The sequence below is a fragment of the Bombina bombina genome, chromosome 1 (assembly GCF_027579735.1).
Source record: "Bombina bombina isolate aBomBom1 chromosome 1, aBomBom1.pri, whole genome shotgun sequence".
NCBI classification, from domain to species: domain Eukaryota; kingdom Metazoa; phylum Chordata; class Amphibia; order Anura; family Bombinatoridae; genus Bombina; species Bombina bombina.
Window position 1 is genome coordinate 1,553,701,775 of NC_069499.1, and position 23,319 is coordinate 1,553,725,093.

The window sequence follows — 23,319 nt, forward strand, 5'->3', positions numbered from 1 at the left end:
TAGTCAGTCCACGGGTCATCCATTACTTATGGGATACCAATACCAAAGCAAAAGTACACGGATGATGGGAGGGACAAGGCAGGAACTTTAAACGGAAGGAACCACTGCCTGAAGAACCTTTCTCCCAAAAATAGCCTCCGAAGAAGCAAAAGTGTCAAATTTGTAAAATTTTGAAAAAGTGTGAAGTGAAGACCAAGTTGCAGCCTTGCAAATCTGTTCAACAGAGGCCTCATTCTTAAAGGCCCAGGTGGAAGCCACAGCTCTAGTGGAATGAGCTGTAATTCTTTCAGGAGGCTGCTGTCCAGCAGTCTCATAGGCTAAACGTATTATGCTACGAAGCCAAAAAGAGAGAGAGGTGGCCGAAGCCTTTTGACCTCTCCTCTGACCAGAATAAACGACAAACAGAGAAGAAGTTTGCCGAAAATCTTTAGTTGCCTGTAAGTAGAACTTCAGGGCACGGACTACGTCCAGATTATGCAAAAGACGTTCCTTCTTTGAGGACGGATTAGGACATAATGATGGAACAACAATCTCTTGATTGCTATTCCTGTTAGAAACAACCTTAGGTAAAAACCCAGGTTTAGTACGCAGAACTACCTTGTCTGAATGAAAAATCAGATAAGGAGCATCGCAATGTAAAGCAGATAACTCAGAGACTCTTCGAGCCGAGGAAATAGCCATCAAAAACAGAACTTTCCAAGATAAAAGCTTAATATCAATGGAATGAAGGGGTTCAAACGGAACTCCTTGAAGAACTTTAAGAACCAAGTTTAAGCTCCACGGAGGAGCAACAGTCTTATACACAGGCTTAATCCTAGCCAAAGCCTGACAAAAAGCCTGGACGTCTGGATTCTCTGCCAGACGTTTGTGTAAAAGAATAGACAGAGCAGAAATCTGTCCCTTTAACGAACTAGCGGATAAACCCTTTTCTAAACCTTCTTGTAGAAAAGCCAATATCCTAGGAATCCTAACCTTACTCCATGAGTAACTCTTGGATTCACACCAATATAAATATTTACGCCATATCTTATGGTAAATTTTTCTGGTAACAGGTTTCCGAGCCTGTATTAATGTATCAATTACCGACTCCGAAAAACCACGCTTTGATAGAATCAAGCGTTCAATCTCCATGCAGACAGCCTCAGAGAAATTAGGCTTGGATGGTTGAAAGGACCCTGAATTAGAAGGTCCTGCCTCAGAGGCAGAGACCATGGTGGACAGGACGACATGTCCACTAGGTCTGCATACCAGGTCCTGCTTGGCCACGCAGGCGCTATCAGAATCACCGATGCTCTCTCCTGTTTGATCCTGGCAATCAGACGAGGTAGCAACGGAAATGGTGGAAACACATAAGCCATGTTGAAAACCCAAGGGGCTGCTAGTGCATCTATCAGCACCGCTCCCGGGTCCCTGGACCTGGATCCGTAACAAGGAAGCTTGGCGTTCTGGCGAGAAGCCATGAGATCCAGTTCTGGTTTGCCCCAACGATGGATCAGTTGAGCAAACACCTCCGGATGGAGTTCCCACTCCCCCGGATGAAAAGTCTGACGACTTAGAAAATCCGCCTCCCAGTTCTCTACGCCTGGGATGTGGATCGCTGACAGGTGGCAAGAGTGAGACTCTGCCCAGCGAATTATCTTTGAGACTTCTAACATCACTAGGGAGCTCCTGGTTCCCCCTTGATGGTTGATATAAGCCACAGTCGTGATGTTGTCCGACTGAAATCTGATGAATCTCAGTGCTGCTAACTGAGGCCAAGCTAGAAGAGCATTGAATATTGCTCTTAACTCCAGAATGTTTATTGGGAGGAGTTTCTCCTCCTGAGTCCACGATCCCTGAGCCTTCAGGGAGTTCCAGACTGCACCCCAGCCTAGTAGACTGGCATCTGTTGTTACAATCGTCCAATCTGGTCTGCGAAAAGTCATTCCTTTGGACAGATGAACCCGCGACAACCACCAGAGAAGAGAATCTCTGGCCTCCTGGTTCAGATTTAGTAAAGGGGACAGATCTGAGTAATCCCCATTCCACTGACTTAGCATGCATAGTTGTAGCGGTCTGAGATGCAGGCGCTCAAATGGCACTATGTCCATTGCCGCGACCATTAAGCCGATTACTTCCATGCACTGAACTACTGATGGGCTTGGAATGGAATGAAGGACACGGCAAGCATTTAGGATTTTTAATAACCTGGACTCCGTCAGGTAAATCTTCATCTCTACAGAATCTATAAGAGTCCCTAGAAAGGGGACCCTTGTGAGTGGTAACAGAGAACTCTTTTCCATGTTCACTTTCCACCCATGCGACCTCAGAAATGCTAGAACTATCTCTGTATGAGACTTTGCATTTTGAAAACTTGACGCTTGTATCAGAATGTCGTCTAGGTACGGAGCCACCGCTATGCCTCGCGGTCTTAGTACCGCCAGAAGCGAGCCCAGAACCTTTGTAAAAATTCTCGGGGCCGTAGCCAACCCGAAGGGAAGTGCTACAAACTGGTAATGCCTGTCTAGAAAGGCAAACCTTAGGTACCGATAATGATCTTTGTGATCGGTATGTGAAGGTAGGCATCCTTTAAGTCCACTGTGGTCATATATTGACCCTCTTGGATCATGGGTAGGATTGTTCGAATAGTTTCCATCTTGAACGATGGAACCCTTAGGAATTTGTTTAAGATCTTCAGGTCCAAGATTGGCCTGAAGGTTCCCTCTTTTTTGGGAACCACAAACAGATTTGAGTAAAAACCCTGCCCTTGTTCCGTCCGCGGAACCGGGTGGATCACTCCCATTACTAAGAGGTCTTGTACACATCGTAGAAATGCCTCTTTCTTTATTAGATTTGTTGATAACCTTGACAGATGAAATCTCCCTTGTGGAGGAGAAGTTTTGAAGTCCAGAAGATATCCCTGAGATATTATCTCCAATGCCCAGGGATCCTGGACATCTCTTGCCCAGGCCTGGGCGAAGAGAGAAAGTCTGCCCCCCACTAGATCCGTTTCCGGATAGGGGGCCCTTTCTTCATGCTGTCTTAGGGGCAGAAGTAGGTTTTCTGGCCTGCTTGCCCTTGTTCCAGGACTGGTTGCCTTTCCAACCCTGTCTGTAACGAGTAGCAGTCCCTTCCTGTTTTGGAGCGGAGGAAGTTGATGCTGCTCCTGCCTTGAAATTACGAAAGGCACGAAAATTAGACTGTTTGGCCTTTGATTTGGCCCTGTCCTGAGGAAGGGTGTGACCCTTACCACCAGTAATGTCAGCAATAATTTCTTTCAAACCGGGCCCGAATAAGGTTTGCCCTTTGAAAGGAATATTAAGCAATTTAGATTTAGAAGTTACATCTGCTGACCAGGATTTAAGCCATAGCGCTCTGCGCGCCTGGATGGTGAATCCGGAGTTCTTAGCCGTGAGTTTGGTTAAATGCACAACGGCATCCGAAACAAATGCATTAGCTAGCTTAAGGGCTTTAAGCTTGTTCATAATCTCATCCAATGGTGCTGTGCGAATAGCCTCTTCCAGAGACTCAAACCAGAATGCCGCTGCAGCAGTGACGGGCGCAATGCATGCAAGGGGCTGTAATATAAAACCTTGTTGAACAAACATTTTCTTAAGGTAACCTTCTAATTTTTTATCCATTGGATCTGAGAAAGCACAACTATCCTCCACCGGGATAGTGGTACGCTTGGCTAAAGTAGAAACTGCTCCCTCCACCCTAGGGACCGTCTGCCATAAGTCTCGAGTGGTGGCGTCTATTGGGAACATTTTTCTAAATATCGGAGGAGGGGAAAAGGGCACACCGGGTCTATCCCACTCCTTGCTAATAATCTCTGTAAGACTTTTAGGTATAGGAAAAACGTCAGTACACACCGGTACCGCATAGTATTTATCCAGCCTACATAATTTCTCTGGGATTGCAACCGTGTCGCAATCATTCAGAGCCGCTAACACCTCCCCTTAGTAATACACGGAGGTTCTCCAGCTTAAATTTAAAATTTGAAATTTCTGAATCCGGTCTCCCCGGATCAGATCCGTCACCCACAAAATGAAGCTCTCCGTCCTCATGTTCTGCAAATTGTGACGCAGTATCGGACATGGCTCTCGTGTCATCGGCGCGCTCTGTCCTTAACCCAGAGCTATCGCGCTTGCCTCTTAATTCAGGCAAATTAGATAATACTTCTTTCATAACATTAGCCATATCATGCAAAGTGATTTGTAAGGGCCTTGATGTACTTGGCGCCACAATCTCACGCACCTCCTGAGCGGGAGGCGAAGGTACTGACACGTGAGGAGAGTTAGGCGGCATAACTTCCCCCTCGTTGTCTGGTGATAATTTCTTTACCAGTAAAGACTGACTTTTATTTAAAGTAACATCAATACAATTGGTACACATATTTCGATTGGGCTCCACATTGGCTTTTAAACATAATGAACAAGTAGATTCATCTGTATCAGACATGTTTAAACAGACTAGCAATGAAGGCTAGCAAGCTTGGAAAAAATCTTTCAATAAATTTACAAGCAATAGAAAAAAACGCTGCAGCGCTTTTAAAACACAAAAAACTGTCACAGTTGAAATAACAATGAACCAATTCAGTTATAGCCAACAATTATAACAGTAAATGTATGAATTTAGCAGAGGATTGCACCCACTAGCAAACGGATGATTAACCCCTCAATACCCAAAAAACGGATAATCAATTTAAGATTTAACGCTCTTATTACAGTCAAACACACTGTCACAGGTCTGCTGTGACTGATTACCTCCCTCAAAAATGAATTTTGAAAACCCCTGAGCTCTCTGGAGACGTCCTGGATCAAGGAGGAAGAAGCAGGAAGACTGTGCTAGAATTTTAACTGCGCAACAAGGCGCTAAAAAAGGCCCCTCCCATTCATATTACAACAGTGGGAGACCTGTTACAACGGTTTCTATGCAGAAATATACGTTAGCCATATGGAAAAAAATCATGCCCAAAAAGATTTATCACCAAAGTACCTCACAAAAACGAATAACATGCAAGTAAACGTTTTAAAAACAACTTTCCAGTGTTATGCAAAGTTATCACTGAGCCTGCTACCAGTCGCTTCTACTGCAGTTAAGGCTCATACATTTATTACAGTATTAACAGTATTTTCCCAGTCAAATTCTAGTCCCTAGAAAATAACTCAACTGCGCATACATTTATCAGCCTGATACCAGTCGCTACTACTGCATGAAAGGCTGTACTTACATCATATGGGTAACAGCAGTGTTTTCTTAGTCAATTCCATTCCTAGAAAATATTACTGCACATACCTCATTTGCGGGGAACCCCGCATGCTATTCCCTTTTCTGAAGTTACTCCACTCCTCAGAATGTGCGAGAACAGCCAGTGGATCTTAGTTACGTCTGCTAAGATCATAGAAAACGCAGGCAGATTCTTCTTCTAAACACTGCCTGAGAGAAAAAAAACAGCACACTCCGGTGCCATTTTAAAATAACAAACTTTTGATTGAAGAATAATTAGGTAAAAAACTCCTATCTCCTCTCGCGACCTCCTTCTTTGTTGAGACTTGCAAGAGAATGACTGGATATGACGTGTGAGGGGAGGAGCTATATAGCAGCTCTGCTTGGGTGATCCTCTTGCAACTTCCTGTTGGGAAGGAGAATATATCCCATAAGTAATGGATGACCCGTGGACTGACTACACTTAACAAGAGAAACCTAAATTCAAACCAATTTCGAATGTTGCAAATCGGAGACAGGAACTTCTAGCTGCCCTTGAATCAAAAGCATACCTTTTGAATTACATTCCCCCATTCCAAGACTTGAACTGCTCCCGCATGGAAAAAGGGAGTAAAGGATTTTCCTTGAAAACTCGATTTATTTCTCACCCAAAGTTTTAGACTTTAAATGAGACCTCCGCAGACCAGGATCTTAACCATAACGTACTGCGGGCCATTATAGGAAGCCTGAACCTATCTCCCCCTGAAGGCAAGCATCTGTAGAAAAGTTGAATAACTTCAAGGCCCTTATCCGGTTCTGGATTACTTTAAAGAGAGTGTCTAACACATTAAGTGGCCTCTATTTTTTTTTATTTATATATACTACCACACTAGTGAAGATAACACTGAAGGCAGCCTATGGAAATCCTGAAGTACATACATTCTCATACCTCCTAGGAGACCGTCGGCCAAGACTCCCCAACAGAGTCTGACACAGCAAGTATCCATTAGCGTTAGGAGATGGAGAAAAAAAGTGTACCCGGTCTTATCTGTAGTCCTCTCGGGTACTTCAAAATTACGTACACCATGGAGGATCACAATACCGATTAGGCTTGACTACGCCAATAATGTCGGAGTCATTCAGGAAAGTTAAAACCTCCTCAGAAAGCAAACGTAGGTGCTTCACTTAAACTGAAAGAACTTTAGTAACAGATAAAGGAATTACCCAGACAGAGTCTTAGACTTTCCCCCCATATACCACATAAGTATCTTCCTCTTCAAGCTCACGGAGGAAACATTAGGAATAGCTACCACTGTATCTGATTAAATACATTTCATCAGATGTCTTCACTGTAGCATGGGAAAGGCAGACAATACAACATACATCGCCATGACATTAACAAACAATGTCAGTAACTCCAGATGGAGTTTGCGAGGAACCGCAGGGCACTGCATGTGTGATATAAAATGTAATGGACACTTTCATAATCCATCTGACTCATATGGAAGAATAAATTCTTAACCCTTTGTTAATAAAAATTAACATATAACAAAACGTTACTGTCACTTTAAATGTTAAAGTGCAACTTTTTTTTTTTTAAACTGACTCACATTTGGCAGTTAATGAAAATTAACAAATAACAAACGTTATTGTTTCTTTAAGTGTTCAAGTGCAATCCTCTTTATTTAATGAGGAAATAAAAGGTTGAATATGTACAGGAGGAACTCTAGAACTGTAAAATGCCCTCTATATCTCAGCTTGAACCCAGCTGAGGAGTCAGACAGTCTCTGAACTGCATCCTTAAATCAACTGTAGCACTGATCTTAAGCGCAAGTACTCAGACACTAAATCCTCCGTTCCTTCCGTAACCTTAAGTGCAAGGAAGGAGGTGCCGTCTGTAAAGTGCTAATTCTAAGACTGAAGTTTCTCCGCTCCTTCCGATAACCAGAAGCTCTAGGAAAGGAGGCGCAACTACAATGGCGCCATTTACAAGCTCCGCCCCTCGTGGGCGTTTCACAAGCCATCTCCGGTCGCAATTGTCTAAGTAAAGGCACCGGAAGCAAAGGGATAAAATGTACACTCTCAAATAACAGCTGCATAGCCTGTTATCAAGCACTCAGTTTACCAGCTAAATAAACAAAAGTTCATATGTGATCTCCCGGTCGCCATTGGCAAAGTATAGCCACCGAGAGTAAGAGAACAGACTGAACAGCTTCAGTTTAAATAGCTGTTCAGTACGAAAGCACTACCTGACAGAGAAACCCCCTTAGAGCACACACTCTGTCACACTCAAAGTAAAATCTCATTATAAAATCTCCCAGTCGGCTTTATTATTAGATGAGACCGCCAGGAGATGAAACACATGTCACCCAGTGCCTGCGTTCTAACTGCCCTGATGTCTCCTAATAGAAAAGGAGAATCTAAGTCCAAGTTCAATGAGGTCTAAATTAATAAAGTGCCCAAACTTTTTTCTGAGATCCTCTACCCCCAGAAATAAAGTCAGCACTTACCTCATCTTCTTCTGCTTGGCAGCAAGGCAGTTCTCAGGTTTAGGAGGTCCTCTCCCTCCCATGGCCCTGTAAATAAACGAAAGTCCTGAGTAAAATCCCTCAGTTTTTCAGTGTTAGGGCAGCATCAGTATGGGAGGCGCAGTGAGAATTATGTCCCACAAGTTCCCATTGCTCTAAAGTCACCAAAGCTCTACTGAAGAGACTGATATGGACTACTGCTACACCCTAGGACAAAGCAGCACAATCTTGTACTACTTTAAAAAAAATAAACTCTTGATTGAAGAATCTATTCTAACACCTCACTTTACCACTTCCTATCACTAACATAGGCAAAGAGAATGACTGGGGTGGGAGGGAAGGGAGGAGCTATTTAACAGCTCTGCTGTGGTGCTCTTTGCCGCCTCCTGCTGACCAGGAGGTGAATATCCCATTAGTAATTAAGATGATCCGTGGACTCATCGTGTCTTAAACAATAAATAATAATGTGAGTAGTACTTTTTTTTTTCCAGAGGAAGATGTTTCTTTTTTTATCAAAAATAAAAGTAAATAAGTCTGTGGGTCCAGATAATATTCATCCAAGGGTTCTAAGAGAACTTTGATCCGTAATAGCTACTCCATTAGCTAAAATATAAAACGTACAAAGAAAGACTCTATGATCTAAATATGTATAGCTTAGAGGATAGAAGGGAAAGAGGTGACACAATAGAAATCTTCAAATATATGAAGGAACTTAATAAAATAGAAGCTGAAAGCATTTTTCACAAAAAAATAAATGCCAAAACAAGGGGTCACAATCTAAAGTTAGAGGGTAGCAGATTCAGGAGAAATTTGAGGAAGCATTTTTTTACAGAAAGGGTGGTGGATTCATGGAATAAACTTCCATTTGAGGTGGTAAACACAAAGACTGTAAAGGAATTCAAAAATGCCCGGGACATGCATAAGGCTATCCTAAGGAAAAAGTAACATGTAATATGGGTAGACTTGATGGGACATGCACAAGGCTTTCCTAAGGAAAAAGTAACATGAGATATGGGTAGACTTGATGGGACATGCACAAGGCTATCCTAAGGAAAAAGTAACATGAGATATGGGTAGACTTGATGGGACATGCACAAGGCTATCCTAAGGAAAAAGTAACATGAGATATGGGTAGACTTGATGGGACATGCACAAGGCTATCCTAAGCTATCCTAAGGAAAAAGTAACATGTAATATGTGTAGACTAGATGGGACATGCATAAGGCTATCATAAGGAAAAAGTAATATGTAATATGGGTAGACTTGATAGGACATGCATAAGGCTATCATAAGGAAAAAGTAATATGTAATATGGGTAGACTTGATAGGACATGCATAAGGCTATCCTAAGGAAAACGTAACATGTAATATGAGTAGACTTGATAGGACATGCATAAGGCTATCCTAAGGAAAACGTAACATGTAATATGAGTAGACTTGATAGGACATGCATAAGGCTATCCTAAGGAAAACGTAACATGTAATATGAGTAGACTTGATAGGACATGCATAAGGCTATCCTAAGGAAAACGTAACATGTAATATGAGTAGACTTGATAGGACATGCACAAGGCTATCCTAAGGAAAAAGTAACCTGTAATATGGGTAGACTTGATGGGACATGCGCAAGGCTATCCTAAGGAAAACGTAACATGTAATATGGGTAGACTTGATGGGACATGAGCAAGGCTATCCTAAGGAAAACGTAACATGTAATATGGGTAGACTTGATGGGACATGCGCAAGGCTATCCTAAGGAAAACGTAACATGTAATATGGGTAGACTTGATGGGACATGCGCAAGGCTATCCTAAGGAAAACGTAACATGTAATATGGGTAGACTTGATGGGACATGCGCAAGGCTATCCTAAGGAAAACGTAACATGTAATATGGGTAGACTTGATGGGACATGCACAAGGCTATCCTAAGGAAAAAACATAATTTATGCTTACCTGATAAATTCCTTTCTTCTGTTGTGTGATCAGTCCACGGGTCATCATTACTTCTGGGATATAACTCCTCCCCAACAGGAAATGCAAGAGGATTCACCCAGCAGAGCTGCATATAGCTCCTCCCCTCTACGTCACTCCCAGTCATTCGACCAATAATCAACGAGAAAGGAGAAACCAAGGGTGAAGTGGTGACTGGAGTATAATTTAAAAGATATTTACCTGCCTTAAAACAGGGCGGGCCGTGGACTGATCACACAACAGAAGAAAGGAATTTATCAGGTAAGCATAAATTATGTTTTCTTCTGTTATGTGTGATCAGTCCACGGGTCATCATTACTTCTGGGATACCAATACCAAAGCAAAAGTACACGGATGACGGGAGGGATAGGCAGGCTCATTATACAGAAGGAACCACTGCCTGAAGAACCTTTCTCCCAAAAATAGCCTCCGAAGAAGCAAAAGTGTCAAATTTGTAAAATTTGGAAAAAGTATGAAGCGAAGACCAAGTTGCAGCCTTGCAAATCTGTTCAACAGAGGCCTCATTCTTAAAGGCCCAAGTGGAAGCTACAGCTCTAGTGGAATGAGCTGTAATTCTTTCAGGAGGCTGCTGTCCAGCAGTCTCATAGGCTAAACGTATTATGCTACGAAGCCAAAAAGAGAGAGAGGTAGCAGAAGCTTTTTGACCTCTCCTCTGTCCAGAATAAACGACAAACAGGGAAGAAGTTTGGCGAAAATCTTTAGTTGCCTGCAAGTAGAACTTGAGGGCACGAACTACATCCCGATTGTGTAGAAGACGTTCCTTCTTTGAAGAAGGATTTGGACACAAGGATGGAACAACAATCTCTTGATTGATATTCCTGTTAGTGACTACCTTAGGTAAGAACCCAGGTTTAGTACGCAGAACTACCTTGTCTGAGTGAAAGATCAGATAAGGAGAATCACAATGTAAGGCTGATAACTCAGAGACTCTTCGAGCCGAGGAAATAGCCATTAAAAACAGAACTTTCCAAGATAACAATTTTATATCAATGGAATGAAGGGGTTCAAACGGAACACCCTGTAAAACGTTAAGAACTAAGTTTAAACTCCATGGCGGAGCAACAGCTTTAAACACAGGCTTGATCCTAGCTAAAGCCTGACAAAAGGCCTGGACGTCTGGATTTTCTGACAGACGCCTGTGTAACAAGATGGACAGAGCTGAGATCTGTCCCTTTAATGAGCTAGCCGATAAACCCTTTTCTAAACCTTCTTGTAGAAAGGACATTATCCTAGGAATCCTAACCTTACTCCAGGAGTAACCTTTGGATTCGCACCAGTATAGGTATTTACGCCATATCTTATGGTAAATCCTTCTGGTAACAGGCTTCCTAGCCTGTATCAGGGTATCAATAACCGACTCAGAAAAACCACGTTTTGATAAAATCAAGCGTTCAATTTCCAAGCAGTCAGCTTCAGAGAAGTTAGATTTTGATGTTTGAATGGACCCTGTATCAGAAGGTCCTGTCTTAGAGGTAGAGACCAAGGCGGACAGGATGACATGTCCACTAGATCTGCATACCAAGTCCTGCGTGGCCATGCAGGCGCTATTAGAATCACTGATGCTCTCTCCTGTTTGATTTTGGCAATCAATCGAGGAAGCAGCGGGAAGGGTGGAAACACATAAGCCATCCCGAAGTTCCAAGGTGCTGTCAAAGCATCTATCAGAACCGCTCCCGGATCCCTGGATCTGGACCCGTAGTGAGGAAGTTTGGCGTTCTGGCGAGACGCCATGAGATCTATCTCTGGTTTGCCCCAACGTCGAAGTATTTGGGCAAAGACCTCCGGATGAAGTTCCCACTCCCCCGGATGAAAAGTCTGGCGACTCAAGAAATCCGCCTCCCAGTTCTCCACTCCCGGGATGTGGATTGCTGACAGGTGGCAAGAGTGAGACTCTGCCCAGCGAATTATCTTTGATACTTCTATCATTGCTAGGGAGCTTCTTGTCCCTCCTTGATGGTTGATGTAAGCTACAGTCGTGATGTTGTCCGACTGAAACCTGATGAACCCCCGAGTTTTTAACTGGGGCCAAGCCAGAAGGGCATGGAGAACTGCTCTCAATTCCAGAATGTTTATTGGCAGGAGACTTTCCTCCTGATTCCATTGTCCCTGAGCCTTCAGAGAATTCCAGACAGCGCCCCAACCTAGTAGGCTGGCGTCTGTTGTTACAATTGTCCAGTCCGGCCTGCTGAATGGCATCCCCCTGGACAGATGTGGCCGAGAAAGCCACCATAGAAGAGAGTTTCTGGTCTCTTGATCCAGATTCAGAGTAGGGGACAAGTCTGAGTAATCCCCATTCCACTGACTCAGCATGCACAATTGCAGCGGTCTGAGATGTAGACGTGCAAAGGGAACTATGTCCATTGCTGCTACCATTAAGCCGATCACCTCCATGCATTGAGCTACTGACGGGAGTTGAATGGAATGAAGGACACGGCATGCATTTAGAAGCTTTGTTAATCTGTCTTCTGTCAGATAAATCTTCATTTCTACAGAATCTATAAGAGTCCCCAAGAATGGAACTCTTGTGAGAGGAAAAAGAGAACTCTTCTTTTCGTTCACTTTCCATCCATGCGACCTTAGAAATGCCAGAACTAACTCTGTATGAGACTTGGCAGTTTGAAAGCTTGAAGCTTGTATCAGAATGTCGTCTAGGTACGGAGCTACCGAAATTCCTCGCGGTCTTAGTACCGCCAGAAGGGCACCCAGAACCTTTGTGAAGATTCTTGGAGCCGTAGCCAATCCGAATGGAAGAGCTACAAACTGGTAATGCCTGTCTAAGAAGGCAAACCTTAGATACCGGTAATGATCTTTGTGAATCGGTATGTGAAGGTAAGCATCCTTTAAATCCACTGTGGTCATGTACTGACCCTTTTGGATCATGGGTAAGATTGTCCGAATAGTTTCCATTTTGAACGATGGAACTCTTAGGAATTTGTTTAGGATCTTTAAATCCAAGATTGGCCTGAAAGTTCCCTCTTTTTTGGGAACCACAAACAGGTTTGAGTAAAACCCTTGTCCTTGTTCCGACCGCGGAACCGGATGGATCACTCCCATTAATAACAGATCTTGTACACAGCGTAGAAACGCTTCTTTCTTTATCTGGTTTGTTGACAACCTTGACAGATGAAATCTCCCTCTTGGGGGAGAGAATTTGAAGTCTAGAAGGTATCCCTGAGATATGATCTCTAGCGCCCAGGGATCCTGAACATCTCTTGCCCAAGCCTGGGCGAAGAGAGAGAGTCTGCCCCCCACTAGACCCGGTCCCGGATCGGGGGCCCTCGGTTCATGCTGTCTTTGGGGCAGCAGCAGGTTTCCTGGCCTGCTTGCCCTTGTTCCAGGACTGGTTAGGTTTCCAGCCTTGTCTGTAACGAGCAACAGCTCCTTCCTGTTTTGGTGCAGTGGAAGTTGATGCTGCTCCTGTTTTGAAATTCCGAAAGGGACGAAAATTAGACTGTCTAGCCTTAGCTTTGGCTTTGTCTTGAGGCAGGGCGTGGCCCTTACCTCCTGTAATGTCAGCGATAATTTCTTTCAAACCGGGCCCAAATAAAGTTTGCCCCTTGAAAGGAATATTAAGTAATTTGGACTTAGAAGTTACATCAGCTGACCAGGATTTTAGCCACAGCGCTCTACGTGCCTGAATGGCGAATCCTGAGTTCTTAGCCGTAAGTTTGGTTAAATGTACTACGGCCTCCGAAATGAATGAATTAGCTAGTTTAAGGACTCTAAGCCTGTCCGTAATGTCGTCCAGCGTAGATGAACTAAGGTTCTCTTCCAGAGACTCAATCCAAAATGCTGCCGCAGCCGTAATCGGCGCGATGCATGCAAGGGGTTGCAATATAAAACCTTGTTGAACAAACATTTTCTTAAGGTAACCCTCTAATTTTTTATCCATTGGATCTGAAAAAGCACAGCTATCCTCCACCGGGATAGTGGTACGCTTAGCTAAAGTAGAAACTGCTCCCTCCACCTTAGGGACCGTTTGCCATAAGTCCCGTGTGGTGGCGTCTATTGGAAACATCTTTCTAAATATTGGAGGGGGTGAGAACGGCACACCGGGTCTATCCCACTCCTTAGTAACAATTTCAGTTAGTCTCTTAGGTATAGGAAAAACGTCAGTACTCGCCGGTACCGCAAAGTATTTATCCAACCTACACAATTTCTCTGGTATTGCAACAGTGTTACAATCATTAAGAGCCGCTAAAACCTCCCCTAGTATACACGGAGGTTTTCCAATTTAAATTTAAAATTTGAAATATCTGAATCCAATCTGTTTGGATCAGAACCGTCACCCACAGAATGAAGCTCTCCGTCCTCATGCTCTGCAAGCTGTGACGCAGTATCAGACATGGCCCTAGTATTATCAGCGCACTCTGTTCTCACCCCAGAGTGATCACGCTTGCCTCTTAGTTCTGGTAATTTAGCCAAAACTTCAGTCATAACAGTAGCCATATCTTGTAATGTTATCTGTAATGGCCGCCCAGATGTACTAGGCGCCATAATATCACGCACCTCCCGGGCGGGAGATGCAGGTACTGCCACGTGAGGCGAGTTAGTCGGCATAACTCTCCCCTCGCTGTTTGGTGAAATTTGTTCAAATTGTACAGATTGGCTTTTATTTAAAGTAGCATCAATACAGTTAGTACATAAATTTCTATTGGGCTCCACCTTGGCATTGGAACAAATGACACAGGTATCTTCCTCTGAGTCAGACATGTTTAACACACTAGCAATAAACTTGCAACTTGGTTACAATCTTATTTAACAAAAACGTACTGTGCCTCAAAGAAGCACTAAACGATTAAATGACAGTTGAAATAATGAACTGAAAAACAGTTATAGTCTCAATCCTTAAAAACAACACAACTTTTAGCAAAGGTTTGTTCCCATTAGTAAATTAACAATAATTAAATTTGAAAATAAAAATTACAGAGCAACGTTTTTTAATCACAGTCAATATATAAGTCTCACAGCTCTGCTGAGAGAATCTACCTCCCTCCAAAGAAGTTTGAAGACCCCTGAGTTCTGTTAGAGATGAACCGGATCATGCAGGAAATACAAGAGTAACTGACTGGAAATTTTTGATGCGTAGCAAAGAGCGCCAAAAACGGCCCCTCCCCCTCACACACAGCAGTGAGAGAGAAACGAAACTGTCACAATTAAAACAAGTAACTGCCAAGTGGAAAAATAATGCCCAAATATTTATTCACTCAGTACCTCAGAAAATGCAAACGATTCTACATTCCAGCAAAAACGTTTAACATGATAAATACCTATTAAAAGGTTTAGTGTACTTTTAACAGAGTAATTCCGGTGAAATACCATCCCCAGAATACTGAAGTGTAGAGTATACATACATGTCATTATAACGGTATGGCAGGATTTTCTCATCAATTCCATTCAGAAAATAAAAACTGCTACATACCTCAATGCAGATTCATCTGCCCGCTGTCCCCTGATCTGAAGCTTATACCTCCCTCAGATGGCCGAGAAACAGCAATATGATCTTAACTACTCCGGTTAAAATCATAGTAAAAACTCTGGTAGATTCTTCTTCAAACTCTGCCAGAGAGGCAACAACACGCTCCGGTGCTATTGTAAAATAACAAACTTTTGATTGAAGTTATAAAAACTAAGTATAATCACCATAGTCCTCTCACACATCCTATCTAGTCGTTGGGTGCAAGAGAATGACTGGGAGTGACGTAGAGGGGAGGAGCTATATGCAGCTCTGCTGGGTGAATCCTCTTGCATTTCCTGTTGGGGAGGAGTTATATCCCAGAAGTAATGATGACCCGTGGACTGATCACACATAACAGAAGAAAGTAACATGTAATATGGGTAGACTTGATGGGACATGCACAAGGCTATCCTAAGGAAAACGAAACATGTAATATGGGTAGACTTGATGGGACATGCACAAGGCTATCCTAAGGAAAACGTAACATGTAATATGGGTAGACTTGATGGGCCTTTTTGGTTCTTATCTACCTTCAAATTCTATGTTTCTATGATGGAACACATATAATTTATGACAGATGAAAGAATATTAATGCTAATAAAAACAAATGCTTACCAAGATATATTTACCACTATAATTAAATGTACATACTCCAAGGGTTTCTACTATGTTCTGTTATTTAAAGGGACAGTAAAGTCACGATTTAGGTAGAACATACAACTTTAAACAACTTTCTAATTTACTTCTATTATTTAACTTTCTTCCTTCAGTTGTTATCCTTTGTTGAAGGGTTTATCTAGAAAAGCTCAGGAGCAGCAAACAAACTAAGTTCTAGCTGCTGATTGGTGGCTGCATATATATACCAATTGTCACTGGCTCACCCATGTGTACAGTTAGAAACCAGTAGTGCATTGCTACTTTTTCAACAAATGATACCAAGAGAATGAAGAAAATTTGATAATAGAAGTAAACCGGAAAGTTGTTTAAAATTGTATGTTCCACCTATATCATGAAAGAAAACTTTTGGATTTCATGTCCCTTTAAGGCTATCAGATGCATTTGTGTTTTATCTGAACTTCTAAACAAGTGTCTGTAGCCCAGCATGGTGCAAGTCAAAACACATCAGCTTCTCCAGTGATAGTTGACTCATAATCTATAGTTTTTCCATAGCTATTTTTAACATGTTTATTATAAACATTGGTTTTGACAGTTGCCACATACTGAGCTGTACGAGTTTGTTTATTGAAGGTCATATATGATGTATTAAAGAGGGGTTATATGCTGCAATAAAATGAATAGAAACGGTTTCTTGGTGCATCGGAAAAGGATAAACATATAGGATCTATAGAGCATCATCAGTCGTGGGATGGGGATACGTGAGGAGTTGTGTGTAAGGTTTTAGTCCTCCAGCATTACTGGTTAATATGGCTTCTACCTGTTATAGCCTTCTCTTGTCTGGTGATCACGGAAGCAGAGGGTGCAGATACTTGCTTTGGCATTTCCCATGGTAAAGGAGACCTGCAAGGCAGAGATCATATTAGCTGCCGCCCTACTGGTCTATACAATATCACTACAGACAGAAACTGATCTCACAAACTCACCCTGATACCCCAGATAGAGGTGCTGTATCTTTTGTGATCTTGGTGGCATCTGGTTGCTGTATTGATGACTGAGAAGTAACCACAGAGCTGAAAAAGGTTAAATTAACTCTTAGGATGCCAGTGATGACTACTGCAAAACTTTAAGAAGCATTAGGCAAAACTATAATCTTAATCCATTTCTGTTTCATTTTAGTGAGACCAAATTAAGGCTAATAAAATTATACTATTTTTCTTGGTTTCAGGTGCTCCTCGGGAACCCACTGTTATACTATAAACAGAAACAAAACCCACCTTTTTAATTTGGCCTCAACCTCCTCTGAGTGAGACCGTCCTCTCTCCTCTTCTTCCTTCTCCTGTTTTTGGCCTTTCTTGCGTGACAGAGCAGCAGACAACCACCCATCGTCATCTTGCGGCACTGTTGCCGGTTTTGGCAGATTTGCTGTACTTTGGTTTATGGGTCCATTTCCAGGTTTCACTATTGAGGATGATTGGCTGGAGGTAACAGGCTTTGCATCTGATGCTCGGGCCGTCTCATTCAGGGGACCAGGAGGCATCGGATCTGAAACATCATCATCTTTCAGACCAAGCCAGTCAGCCCTGCTCTTCTCACCACGTGCAGGACTTCGGGAAACTGGGGTGCCAGAGCGAGGTCTTGAATCTGGTTTCAGATTGTCACTGCCTTCTGCAGAGAATCTGGGAAACACAGAAGAAGAAAAAAGAGAGAGATAATTCTGTCTCTTAGACCACAAATCAGATCTTCTTATGTGTTTAGAAAATTGACAAGCCGGATACACTACAACACAAATCTGTAGACAGAGCAACAATCTAAATATTGCTTGAAATCCTCCAACACCGAGTAATAAACAAACACATAAAAGGTAAACCAAACATAAAAGAGTTGAAACGTTAGATACAGCGAATCCTTTAAGGGAAATGAGACCCCAAATTTTTCAACAACTTTGTTAGTTTCTTCCTTCTATTATCAAGCTGTCTTTGTTCTTTTGGTATCTTTTGTTGAACATCAGGGATGTAAGCTCAGGCGCGTGCCTGTATCTGGGGCACTAAAAGGAAGCAGTTGTGCAAGAATGTTATCCATTTGCAAGAACACTAGATGGCAGCACTATTTCCTGATGTAGTGTTCTAGAAGCCTACCTAGGTATCTCTTCAATACAGAATATTATGGGAACGAAGCAAATTTGATAATAGAAGTAAAATGGAAACTTTTTTAAAACTGTAAGCTCTGTCTGAATCACAAAAGAAATTCCTTGGATTTCATATCACTTTAACATTTCAGTTTGTAAAGCAGTAAGCAGACCATACTATTTAATAAGATGTCAGTAATTAAACCGGCACAAAGAGAATACCGTGGTCTCATCACTGTTTGCCTTTAAAGGGGCATGAAACCCCAAATTAGTTTTTTATGATTATTACAGAACATACAATTATCCACTTTACTTCATTCTCAAGGTATTCTTTGTTGGAGAGATACAAAGAGAGGTAAGTGTGCACATGACTGGAGCACTACATAACAAGAAACACGGCTGCCAGCAAAACTGTTTCCATATGCTGCAGACACGTGCACGCTCCTGAACTTAACCTCCCTGCTTTTCAACAAAAGATACTAAGCAAAGAAAATTTAATAACAGAAGTAAATTTGTTAAAAAAAAAGGTGTGCCCCATCTGAATCACAAAAAAACTAAATTTATGCTTACCTAATAAATTTCTTTCCTTCCGGGCATGGAGAGTCCACAATGTCATTCCAATTACTAGTGGGATACTCAACTCCTGGCCAGCAGGAGGAGGCAAAGAGCACCCCAGCAAAGCTGTTAAAGGGACATTAAACCCAAATATTTTCATTCATGATTCAGATAGAGCATACATATGTAAAGAACTTTTCAATGTACTTCTATTATCAATTTTGCTTCATTCTCTTAGAATCCTTTCTTGAAGAAGCAGCAATGCATTACTGGGAACTAGCTGAACACATTGGTAAGCCAATCACAAAAGGCATATATGTGCAGCCACCAATCAGTAGCTAGCTCCCAGCTTCTGAGCCTATCTAGATATGCTTTTAAACAAAGTATACAAAGGGAACTAAGCAAGTTAGATAAAAGAAGTACATTGAAAAAATGTTTAAATTTGTGTGCTCTGTCTAAATAATGAAAGAAAATTTTTGGGTTTCATGTCCCTTTAAGTTTAACTTCCCTTACCCATAATCCCCAGTCATTCAGCCGAAAGAAAATGGAAAAAGAAGAAGCACAAGGGAATAGATGGAGAGCCCACAGCATCATTCCAATTACTAGTGGGAACCAATACCCAAGCTAGAGGACACGGAATGAACAGGGAGGGAGAACAAGGCAGGAGGACCTAAACAAAAGGCACCACCGCTTGAAAAACCTTTCTCACAAAAGAGGCCTCAGCCGAGACAAAAGTATCACATTTTTAGAATTTGGAAAAAATATGCAGAGGACCATGTTGCCGCCTTGCAAATCTGTTCCACAGAAGCTTCATGTTTGAAAGCACAAGAAGAGGAGACAACCCTAGTGGAATAAGCCGTAATTCTCTCAGGAGGCTGCTGTCCAGCAGTCTCATAAGCCAAACGAATCATACTTCTTAACCAGAGGGACAGAGAAGTAGAAGTGGCCTTCTGACCCTTACGCTTTCCAGAGAAAACAACAAACAGGGCAGAAGATTGCCGAAAATCTATCTTTAGTAGCTTGTAGTTAAAATTTTAAATGCATGCACAACATCCAAGTTATGCAAAAGACGTTCCTTATGAGAAGAATGATTAGGACAAAAAGAAGAAACAACAATTTCTTGATTAATGTTTGGATCCAACACCAACTTAGGGAGAAACCCCAATTTAGTATGAAGGACCGCCTTATCTGCATGAAAAATAAGGTACAGGGAATTACACTGCAGAGCTGAAAGTTCAGAAACTCTACTAGCGTTAGAAATAGCAAGAAGAAACAAAACCTTCCAAGATAACAACTTTATATCAACAACATGCATCAGCTCAAACAGAGCCTGCTGCAAAACTTTAAGAACTAGGTTAAGATTTCAAGGAGGAGCAACAGGTTTAAACACAGGCCTGATTCTGACCAGGGCCTGAACAAAAGCTTGAACATCTGGAAAATCTGCCAGACGTTTGTGCAAAAAAATAGATGGTGCAGAAATCTGACCCTTCAGAGTACTGACTGACAAACCTTTCTCTAGGCCATCCTAAAGAAAAGATAAAATGTGGGAAATCCTCACCCGGCTCCAGGAGAAACCCTTACATTTGCACCAAAAAAGGTATTTACGCCATACCTTATGGTAAATCCTGCGAGTAACAGGTTTATAAGCCTGAAGCATAGTATCAATGACCGCTTCAGAAAAAACACATCTAGACAGAACTAGGCGTTCAATCTCCAAGCAGTCAGCTTCAGAGAATCCAGGATTGGATGGAGGAATGGACCCTGAAGTAGAATGTACTTCCTCAGAGATAACCTCCAAGGTGGAAGAGAAGACATATTCACCAGATCCTGCGAGGCCATGCAGGAGCTATTAGAATTACAGATGCCCTCTCCTGCTTGATACAAGCAATAACTCGAAGGAGAGCAAACGGGGGAACAGGTACGCCAGACTAAAGTTCCAAGGCACTGCTAGAGGGTCAATAAGAGTAGTCTGTGGCTCTCTTGATCTTGAACCTACTTTGGAAGCTTGGCATTTAAACATGACACCATCAGATTCAACTCCAGAACCCCCCACCTGAGAGTTATTATTTGAAAACCTGTGGGTGGAGAGCCCACTCCCCGGAATGAAAAGTCTGCCTGCTCAGAAAAACCACCTCCCAGTTGTTCACCCCTGGGATGCGGAAGGCAGAGAGGAGACAATCGTGAGACTCCGCCCACTGGAGAATGTGAGTCACCTCCTTTATTGCTAAGGAACTCCGAGTTCCTACCTGGTGAATGATGTAAGCCACTGAGGAGATATTGTCCGATTGAAATCTGATAAGTTGGACTAAAACTAGTTGAGGCCAGGCTGATGAGGCATTGTAAATTGCTCTCAACTCCAAGATGTTTATGGGAATAAGAGACTCCTCTTGAGTCCAAAGACCCTGAGCCTTTAAAGAACCCCAAACTGCTCTCCAGCCTCAAAGGCTGGCGTCCGTGGTTACAATCACCCAGGATGGTCTTAGGAAGCATGTACCCTGAGACAGATGGTCCTGTGAAATCCACCAAGATAGAGAGACTCTTGTTAGGGGAACCAGAGCTATCCTCTGCGATAGGTCCGAGTGGTCTCTGTTCCATTGTCTGAGCATGCATAACTGTAGGGGTCTCAGATGGAACTGAGCAAACAAAATGATGTCCATAGAAGCAACCATCAGACCAATTACTTCCATACACTGAGCCACAGATGGACAGGTTGAGGACTGAAGTGACAGGCAGGAAGTCAGAAGTTTGAATTTTCTGACCTTCGTCTGCAAAATCTTCATAGACAGAGAATCTATAATCGTTACTAAGAAACACACCCTGGTGTCTGGCACCAGGGAACTCTTCTCCAGATTCACTTTCCACCCGTGGGAACGTAGAATAGACAATAACATCTTACAAAAAGAAAAGAAGGCACCTGAACCAAGATATAGTCCAGGACAGATACCACCGTAATTCTTTTACATCTGGCTAGTGCCAGAATAGCCCCATCAAACCCCCGAAAGATTAGAGGAGTAGAGGCTAAGTCAAAAATTTAGGGCTAAAAATCGGAAGTGTTTGTCCAAAAGACAAAACAGAGAATGGCATGATTAAAAAGAGAACAGAAGAATATATAAGATAAGCCGGGTAAGGCTTATAACATAACCTCTAATCATCTACCGTAGGAAGGGACAAAAAAAGGTTAATTAAGAATCCCTAGAGCATACATTTAAAATGTATCAAGCAAATTAAAGGGACACTAAACACCTGCTGCAAATTCTGCAAACTAACTTCTGCTTTTAATTCATAAATGTACTCCAAATCTAGTAAAAATGGATTTTTAGGCAGTCTGTGTATATTCAAGAAGAGTGCTGTCAAACAGAATGGTGATACTGAGCTCAATGCTGCTATGTATGCTGCCATGTTGTAACGCACGTTGCTCACAGGAACAGCAGTCAGGTGATGTGCATGGCAGATAATTGTATAAATAAAGAGGATTATCAGAATGCTCCCTCACTGTGGTGCTAATCGAATGCTGTATAAACATCATGTGTGGCTCATTTATATAAATAAACATTCAGTTTGTGCATTTATTGTTTTAAAATCAAAGCACTGTTTTTTTTTTGTGTTAGAAGAAATATGTCTGCACAGCTAGAGGAGGAAGGAGGGGGAGAGACATGCTCGCAGCTGAATAACGCTGTATATACATTCTACTATAAGATTTATGCACTTAGTGCAATAGATTAGCAGGCTACACCGGGAGGAGTGGGGAGGAGGAAGGAGGGGGAGAGACATGCTCGCAGCTGAATAATGCTGTATTTACATTCTACAACAAGATTTATGCACTTAGTGCAATAGATTAGCAGGCTACATCGGGAGGAGGGGCATGCTCCGTGGGAAGAAGGCAGCTGGATAACACAGTACTTCAAACATTTTACAGACTAGACATTAAAAAGACGCTTACACACTTAGTGAATAAATCTTGTAGTAAAATTATGTAAATACAGCGTTATTCAGCTGCCTTCTTCACACGGAGCATGCCTCTCCCCTCTCCTCGCCTCCTTCCTCCTCCCCGTGCAAAATGGTAAGGGAGTGACTGGTCCCTTGTGGTAGCAAGCACACTATACTGAGCAAGTTCAAACCTTTCTTCATCTGTTTAAAATGGTAAGGGAGTGACTGGACCCTCGTGGTAGCAAGCCCATGGAGGACTCCACATGTTAAGCAAACAATACATGTTGGTGTGCAAGCTTCACAATGATTTTTATGTATGCAATTCTTGTAAAATCAACTTTATTTTTTTATAATATAGATTATTTCATTAGGTCCATAAATTTTCACACCTCTATAAGATTTACTTTCCTCCTCCCCCTCCTCCCCGTGTAGCTTGCTATTTGCAAAACAAACATTCCTCTAGCTGTGCAGACGTATTTCTTCTAACACAGAAAAAGTTTTGAGTGCTTTGATTTTAAAACAATAAATGCACAAACTGAATGTTTATTTATATACATGAGGCACACATGATGTTTATACAGCACTCGATTAGCACCACAGTGAGGGAGCATTCTGATAATCCTCTTAACTTTAGTTATACAATTATCTGCCATGCACATCACCTGACTGCTGTGCCTGTGTGGCAATATGGCGGCATACATAGCATTACCAAGCGCCGGATCAGCAGCCTGAAGACACTCTTCTTGAACTGTTTAGGGTAAACTGAGCATCAAGGATAGGGATTAATGCTTAGTTTGTTATTATTAGTAAGTATAAGTTAGTTTAAACAATTTTTAGAAGGTGTTATAGGTCCCTTTAAGCAATTATGATGCTTATAACAATAACAGTAAATACCTATACTGAATCATAATGAATCAGGATAGAGATA

At 42.2% G+C, this 23,319-nt stretch overlaps 1 protein-coding gene across 1 annotated transcript in view; it reads right to left on the reverse strand.

Moving 5' to 3' along the window:
- FBF1 (Fas binding factor 1) overlaps nt 1–23,319 on the reverse strand; it is a 208,204-nt gene that overhangs the window by 125,164 nt on the left and 59,721 nt on the right. Inside the window, exons 14-16 of the mRNA XM_053709181.1 lie at nt 17,059–17,460; nt 16,768–16,854; nt 16,602–16,684 (exon numbers count right to left, since the gene is read on the reverse strand). Coding sequence (XP_053565156.1) covers nt 16,602–16,684; nt 16,768–16,854; nt 17,059–17,460 — 572 coding nt within the window. The remainder of the gene's footprint in view (nt 1–16,601; nt 16,685–16,767; nt 16,855–17,058; nt 17,461–23,319) is intronic.